This window comes from Phalacrocorax carbo, chromosome 2 (genome assembly GCF_963921805.1).
Source record: "Phalacrocorax carbo chromosome 2, bPhaCar2.1, whole genome shotgun sequence".
NCBI classification, from domain to species: Eukaryota; Metazoa; Chordata; class Aves; order Suliformes; family Phalacrocoracidae; genus Phalacrocorax; species Phalacrocorax carbo.
In genome coordinates, this window is record NC_087514.1 from 126,258,314 (window position 1) to 126,266,810 (window position 8,497).

Below are 8,497 nucleotides of genomic sequence, written 5' to 3' on the forward strand. Positions count from 1 at the left end.
TAATGGAGCTATTAGAGGGAATTGCATGGTGAAACACTTAAGTGAAGATTATTGTGACTTTACAGTAATGCCATGCAAACCCACGGAAGTCAAAAGCTAGAAAAGGAAAAAGTTGCTAAGCATATATTCAGTCTTTTTTCACTAGGACAGCTGAATTACTTCAATTTATTTCCATTTTTAAAAGATCACTTTTTTAACCTCGTCAAGAGGAACATTTCTGTTGAAGGAGTATAGCCTTATTCTTGCACTGTCATTTCTAATGAACAAAAATAATAATATTACTATGAAGATATTTTATACAGACAGTTCCTGTAATACTCATCACGTATCGAGGACTATGTCATTTTTCCTTCCTTCATGTTACTCTCTTCCTTTTTATCCTCTGCTTCAATTTTTTATTTTCCTTTCTTGAGGCATTACTGATTTTAATTAAAAGGCAAAGAAACAAAACCTGTAATATGAAAACGTGGCCAGATTAAGAATGTTTATAGAAATGTAATCCCAGTTCTAACACAGTGACAAGCTACTGAATACTAATAAAAATTTAAAAAATAAAAAAAGATGGAAAAGGAAATTTTTTCTTTTTAAAAGGAAAAAATACTACAATACTATTTTAAAACCTTGTTACTATAAAACTACGTTGCTGTGATCCTTCCAAAGTGCTATGACAACAACCAGCACTCCTAAAATACTTTTTAAAAAATATAAAGATATTATTTATTGTGCACATATCTACAGAACTCTTATACATCATCTCAGCTTTTAAAATGCATCATCAAAGGCTTTCCTTCAATATCAGTACACATGTGAAACTGGTTTTAGAGTCTAACTGGCAAACGTACTGATGTCAGCAACTGGCATAATTAGTTTCAGCAGAACCATAAGCAGATATGATTAAACTTTAAAAGGTTTAAGTAATTTTATCACTGTGAAATGCATGTTGATAAAAGCTCTAAGCTTTGAAGATACAAAGCTAAGATTAATAGACCAATTTCTGACATATCGTTATTAATTTTTTAATAGGATAGTGTCCACAGGCCCTTGTCAGAATTGTGGCGTCGTTGAACTCGGCATCGTACAAAGTTCAGAACACACAGACTATTTTCTGAAGATGTTAAAAACTGGTTTTTATGACCTTAAAAGTCCTGACTAGTCCAGTATTCCTAATATTTAAAAAATAACAATAGCAGGAAGCAGACGAAAAAGAAGGCCAGAAACCATAATGGCTGTGAGGATTAACTACACGAATAACATCATGGTTTGAAGTGAAAGCTGGGTTTTTTTTTTCCTTTTAGTCATAAAAGGAAACATGGGGAAGCTTTGCTGGCCATCCCGTAGGAGATTACCTAGTCATATCACTTAAGAGTGCCATAGTAGGAATGGGTCTTCAGAAAGCATTCACCAGGGAAGAAAGAAACAAAAAAGGAGAAAGACTGGCTGTAAGGAAGTTGTCGGGGGCCAAAGAAAAGCATAACAATACCTCACTGCAAGGACAGAAGAGATGTTAGCTCAGAAAAGCATGTAAGGTATGGGACAGATTAAGCCAACACAAACACTTGAATCCTGAAGAGATGTACACACATATTTATATACCGGTATTTACGGATTCCTACTACAAGCATATGTTATAAATCCTGGCAATAGGTCCTTGATGTTTCTCCTTTACCACAGCAGCACAACGCCAAGGGTTCTTCTCGTAGTTTATACAGCCTTGAATTAGCAAAGAAACAGGATCTGGGAATTCTGCATCGGGACAGCCTGCAGATCTGGTCACTTGTCAGATTATTTTAAAGTGTTTTTTAACTTTAATCACTATAATCCCATTTGAATCCTGTTGCCTAGACTAACGCCCCTATGGGTACTAATGGAACAACACTAAGCTGTAAATTCCTTCTGTCTGGTCCAAGCAAGACAATCGTTATCTGGAGATTGACATGATAGCATAGAATAATTTAAATAGCTATTCTACGAACCCACCTTTCCTCTCAAGCAGAAAAGAGAAGGAAAAGAAATGGGTATTAAAACAGACCACAGTTTAAAGTAATGAAACCAACATGCATTTGTTGTTCACTCAAGTATTTCTGACCTGACCATCTGGGAAAAGGAAATGCAGTACTTTACAGCAATAGGTATTACGGTAGTCCTAACATGCTGAGTTACTGAACTGTCTGAAATGTTTATGGTTAATTAACTGTAAGTTACACTGACAAGTTTCAACATCAGTCATACATACACATACAGAGATATATTTTATAAGGCTACAAAACTGTCTGAGTTTTACTAGCAATAAAAAAATGTCAGCTTTTATCATGCAAGCTACTATTAAAACCATGTGAAGGAGCCAATCTGTCAAAGAAAGGGAAAAAAAAGTATACAGGTCTCATTATTGTGACCAGTCTCAAAAGGCTATTATACTGACATAGTAATGTTATAATAAAACAATAAGAAAATTAATATACTGAGTCAATACATACATCTGATGGTCAGCTTAAAACAGAGAGAGGAAAACAAACAGCCAGAAAGAACAGCGTACCTTTTAGCACTAGTCGACAGTTTAGCAGCTGTTTTGCTTGATATTTTGCCCTCTTTTTTCTTGGGTTGAACTTGCTCCCTTTCTTGTTCCTGCTGAACACCTTCACGCTGATCTCCATCAGAGCTGCCTCCGCTAGTGCTTGGACTATCATCAACTCTCTGCCCCTCTGTAGACATGGCAGATGCTGCACTGAACAAAAAAAAAAGACAAAATTTAGCTTTTCCAGAAGAAACTGGCCAATAGTATTTCTTACCTGCCTTAGGGAAACAACATATGAGATTTATGTCTTTGTCTTAATACATAATGCTTGTGTTACAGTACTTCAGTAATCTTAGTACTGAAGAGTTTTGCCATAAGCATCTTAATAGTAATTCAGGAGTTGGTCACTTTAAATCCCATACCAAATAAATAATAAACCCTTATATATATGAAAAGCATAGGATATTGTAGTTAAGCAGGAAACATAATTCTACAAGTATAATACACTTACATAAAAGACACACATTATATATATAATCTAAAACACTGTGAATGTTATTTTTCAACCGCTCGGCAATATCATGAGTTAGCTGTCTCGCCACTATGCCATCGGTTCAAATCTGGCATAGTTTGTTAAAAACTGAGAGCTATTACTATCTTAAGGCTCTCTGTTATCCCAGATGAAATAAATCTGTGGGCTCGTTCCAAGTCTATAATGTGGGTTTCCACATTACAAAATCCACATCTTGGCACGCTCGATGGAAACATTCACAGAACCAAAAGGCACTAACACAGGACTGTTTGTATTTACTAAAACGGTACCCTTCTAGGGCGGTAAGCATGCTGGTAGAGGATATAAGGAAGTTTTTTCCTGACAAATTCTGTTCAGGCAACATGAGGGAACAAAGCTGTCAGAGAATGCGAGCAACAAGAAATCTCAGTATATGTCAGAAGTCGAGTTGATGCTTTATTTGCACACTTCTCACTAGTGAGCTATTTCCATTTCTTCCTTCATTTTAAATAGTATAACAATATGCCGACAGATGAGGAATTACAAGCCCACTGTTACAGCTGTCGTGACTTCTCAAACTGTTCTAATGAAGGGCAGATGTCCACGAAAAACTCTTACTGAATTAGCATATGTGGTGGCAATGACTGTTAGAAATTTTATTTTAAAAAATCCCAAGCCCAGAAGGTCTCTCCTTTAACTCCAAGCCTGCAGTTTATATACATATTTTATATATCCTCCTCTAGAGATTTTAATAAAAGAACCACCTTCAGAGCACACAGGCCTAAACGTTACTTGCTTACACCCACGCAATCCCCATATATCTGGGTGGTTTTCTGATCGAATCTGTCTGAATCAAGAATTTGCTCTTTCATACACAGAGTTTTAAATTGCTGTGAACTTCGACTTGCTTTTGCTCTTACCGATGTACAGACACCGTCACAATTAAGAACAAAACTATTCACCTTGACTATTATATGCTTTAATATTCTCTCAAGGGAGAATAATGAGATTGCAGGCTCAGATTCAACCACGCTCATTCAGTGGATTAAACAAAGTTCATCTCCCTGCGCATATTTATGGAAAGAGAGAGCAAAGGAAAAGTAAAGAACCATCAATGCCAACAGGGTTATGTTGGAAAGGACGCTTTTTAAAAAGGCCTTAAATGTCCTAGTTATAGCTGCATGTAAGAAAATAAATTTACCCCTATTCTGGAAAAGCCTTACCAAGATCTAATTCTATCAAAGAGTATACACCGTGGAGTGGAAGAACTAACCTTTTCAGGCATTATTGATGCAATCCAACTAACTTCAGGAAGAATTAGATCTTTTTTTTGTCTAGTTTATGAAGCTATGCTGAAAGGAAATCCAGAAGCGTAGCATCCCTTCAAACTGCTCAGATGCTAACAGAAATAGCAAGCAATAGCAAGTGATGGATATGGGACTGGGTTTCCCTTAATCAGCTTAAGCTACATTTTGGATTTTATAAATATATTTTCATATATAACTTTATATAAAAACACAACACCAAGCCTGCTCCTTGAAGTAACTGAAATAATGCAAAGTTTGCATCTTGAAGTTAAAATACAAAAATTGTTCATTCTTAGAGAAAAATTTTTCCTACGGTACAGCTACAACATTATATTTAACATGATTCATATATTTGCACAGGTTAATGTTTAGATATTTATGTCCTGGTTGTCAGATTTTAAGATAAAAGCAACAGAAGATTTAGAGGTAATAAAACACAAAAGTGTCGTATTCTGACAAGCCAAAATACGCATTTAATAACTATAATGCAATTTTGATAGTAGGTACCCATTTTCTTTGCTTCTACATACAGCTAAAATACAATCTAATCTTTTTTTAATAACAGTTTATTTACTCTAGATTTTAGTTCTGGTCTTTGCTTAATACATCTAATTTTAATGAGAAAAATTCTCTTCCCAATGTGCATAGGCTTTAACACTGCAGGCCAGAAAGTTAAAAGCATATTTAATAAAGCCTATATGCATAGGACATCTGCTGTGAATAATCTTGGCTATAAATATTACTATTATCCAAAAACAACTGTATTCACTTCATAAGTTCAGGTTACTATCCAGCAGACAAACACTGTAACAGTAGCCCTGACCATATAATTACTGTAACATGTAATGCCAGCATTTACAACAGGAAAATGCTTAAATCTGTCATTTGATGTCTGGCTAGTTTCTTGGGGTTTTTTTTCCCTCTCCCCTCCTCTCTCTGTTCCCCCTTCTGACATCCAGGCAGTCCCTTCCATACCCTCTTCTCACAATATCTGCAGTTTTAGGAATTTTGTATAGTTTAAGGCATGCTCAATATCATGGTAAAAGCGCATTTTAAAGCGCCTAAAGTTAGACACTTCAAACGTGGTCAAACTTAAAAGACAAATACACACATGATCAAATAAGAGAATGGGGGGGGGGGGGGGGGGGGGGGGGGATGGGGACGGACCAACCCTACCAAGCGGACGGCGGATGACACTGTTAGGAAAACATTTCACTGCCACGAACACAGACAGAGAAATACAAGATACTCCTTGAACCTGGACAGCCATGGGTGTGTTTGCCACTGTCACATGGAACAAGAGGAAAGACACACAATGTCCAGGTCCCCGGCTGCCAGGCTATTCTACATTCAGCCGAGGGTTGCTAACCTCCCTGCTGTTGTGCTGGGAAAAATGAGCAGAGGGGACAGAGGAAGAAGTGAAAGGGGACTTCAGTGTCTCTCCCTTAACATGAGATGATTCAGCAGAGACACAGATTACAAGTGTAACTACAACTATCAATTCTAAGTGAAAAGTGTCCGAAAGATCCTGCTTCTGTCATATATATCCACGGGCACCTTGCCCTCCCTCCTCAAAAGGAAAATTAAAAAAACAAACAAAACAAAACCACAACAAAAAACCCGACCACCACCACCCCCCAAAAAATAAAAAAAACCAGCAGTCAGGGACAGAGAGGTCTCAGCAATGTGCAGGTGGGTCCCAAGGGCAGCAGAGCTAGTGATGGTGTCTTTCTGAAGCAGTCTATATTTCCTATAAGCCAAGATAAATTGAATATTTCTGCAGGGTCCACGAAAAGCAGCACCAGCACCAGCAGCAGCTGCCTTACTTTATCTTCATTAGAAAACCGTAAAGGGCAAAAGGACCAAAACATCGCAGTAGGGGACGCGGCCGGAGCCCGCTTTCGGGGCGGGCAGGGTCCGGCTCCGACAGGGGCATCCGGCGGGACGGGACAGCGGCCCCGGGCTCCCACGGCCCCGCCGCGGGTGGGCACACACGCTACCACCCCGCCTCCCCCCGCCCGTCGGGAAGAGCCGGCGTGCGGCACCGGGGCGGGGGGGGGGGGGGGGGGCGGGTGGATATGGGCACCCCCAAACGCCACACGCACCCCCCGACTGGGCAGGCGGCTGCCGGGCCGGGATGAGAAGTAGGAGACAGCCGGGGAGAGGAGGAGGAGGAGACTGCGAGAGGAAGACGTCGGGGGCACATGAGGGAAGGGAGGGGGTTGGGCTGCTGGGCTCCTTGGGGCGCTGTGGGGGGGTGGGCAGTGCCCCTCCCGAGGGGCTTCAGCACAGGGCGCCCAACGATGAGGGGGGGGGAGGGAAGATGTGGTACCCCGGGAGGCTCGAGGCTTGGTCACGGGGGGGGCAAGGGGGTACCCCGGCACCGGGGCGACCCCGGGCGTAGGGAGCCGGAGTGGGGTCGGCGGGGGGGGGGTGGGAAGAGGGGGAGCGGGGGTGGCCGTTGGTCCCGCCCGCAGCGGGGCAAGCAGGACAAATGGACACGGAAGAGTTGTTTAAGGGGTGTGGGGGTGCTGAGGAGCAATGGAGGCTGGAGAGATGACCGGAGGATGGATGGAGCCGGGGGAGAGGGGAGAGGCGGCGGAGATGCCGAGGGGGCGGGGGGCGGACGGGACTGCTGCTAAGAAAGGACACGGCCGGGATGACAAGGGGGGGGGGGGGGGGGCGGGAAGGGGGTACCAGGCAGCGCCGGGGGGATGCGGAGGGGGGAGGGGCGGGGAGAAATAAAGGTAGAGACCGAGGGTCGCAGTTAAGCGGGGCGGGGGGGGGGGGGGAAGGCTGCCGTGCGAGTGGGGATGGGGGGGGGGGGGGAGCCTGGCGGGGGGAGGGGAGGCAGGCGCGTACCTAAGCGGGGGCAGAGGTGTACCTCGGGAGGGACAGGGCGAGGGGGACACGGGGGAACCGCTGCTACCTGCAGGCGAGCGCAGGTCTCTCTCGCTCTCTCTCTCTCTCCCCCTCTCCGGCTGGTGCCGGGCACGGGCTGCGGGACAATCCGACGCGGTCGCCCCGAGTCCGGCCGGGCGCGGGGCTGGAAAGGGGCTGCAGCCGCTCACTGAGTCATGAGCCCGCTGCCCCGCGCTCCGCGACCGCCTCTCTCTCGCCCGAGCAGCCGCTGCTGCCGCTCCCGCCGCCGCTCCTGCCCCCGCTGCCCGAAGAGAAGTAAAGCCGCTGCCGCGCGCGCGCGCGCGCCCCCGCCGCCGCCGCCTCCGCGCGCGCGCGCGCCCCCGCCCGCCCGGACAGCGCCGCGCGCGCGCGCGCCCCCGCCAGCCAATTAGCCCGAGCGCTCGCGGTCCGCCAAGGGAGGGGAGGGGAGGGGAGGGGAGGGGAGGGGAGGGGAGGGATGGGCGGGCGCGCGCGCGCGCGCGCTTTCTGCAAGGGGGCGGTGGGAGGAGGGGGAAAGTGACAGGCGGGCGGGGGGGGAGGGGAGGGGGCGCGGGCGCGCGCCCGCCCGCGGGGACTGTAGGAGGCCGCGCGCCGCCGAGGCGGGGGGAGGGGGAAGAGCCGCCGGCGGGAGCGCGCGTTAAAGGGAAGCACGGGGGGGGGCGGGGGCTGGGCGGGGCCAGCGGGGCCGAGGAGGAAGGGGGCGTGAGGGGATGGGGCAGCCCCGGGCCGGGGTCGGCGGGACGGACGGACAGACAGATAAACAGAGGTCGGAGTACCCGGCCCTCCTCTCCCCCGCGGCCGGCTGACCGCGGCCCCACGCCGCCCCGTGTGCCCGGCCGCGCTGCCCGCCAAAGTCCCGGGGGCGGCGGCCGGGACGGGGCAGGGGGCGGCGGCGGCGGCGGCGGCGGCGGCCGGTATTAACTTTCTTTGCTCGTCTCATCTTTTTCCGCCTCTTTGTTCCCTCGGCCGTCCCCCGCCGTCCCCCGCCCCATCCCGCCGCACCGCACCTCCCCGCACCTCCCCGCGGCCTTTGTCTCCGCGAAGCCACCGCGTCTCCCCGCCCGACGGAGCGGCCGGGGCCAGGCCGGGTCCCCCCGCGGAGCGAAGGCGGCTGCCGGCGGCGGCCGGTCGGGGAGGGACGCGTTACCTGTCGAGGGGCGGTGCGAGGGCACGGGGAGCTGCCCCAGCGCCGAGAGAGGGCCCGGGCCGGCACCTGATGCTCCTACTTCTGTGTTCATCGTTGGTAGTTTCGACCACAAGGCTACT

At 47.6% G+C, this 8,497-nt stretch overlaps 1 protein-coding gene across 3 annotated transcripts in view; it reads right to left on the reverse strand.

The window, feature by feature from the left end:
* UBE2E2 (ubiquitin conjugating enzyme E2 E2) overlaps nucleotides 1-8,472 on the reverse strand; it is a 221,201-nt gene extending 212,729 nt beyond the window's left edge. Inside the window, exons 1-2 of one of the 3 annotated variants that reach the window (XM_064444277.1) lie at nucleotides 8,379-8,472; nucleotides 2,534-2,722 (exon numbers count right to left, since the gene is read on the reverse strand). In XM_064444277.1, coding sequence (XP_064300347.1) covers nucleotides 2,534-2,709 — 176 coding nt within the window. In that variant the 5' untranslated portion in view covers nucleotides 2,710-2,722; nucleotides 8,379-8,472. Of the gene's footprint in view, nucleotides 1-2,533; nucleotides 2,723-7,259; nucleotides 7,549-8,378 lie in introns of those variants that run through there. The other 2 variants (XM_064444279.1, XM_064444278.1) reach the window with 2 other exon arrangements.
* Nucleotides 8,473-8,497: the final 25 nt, after the last annotated feature.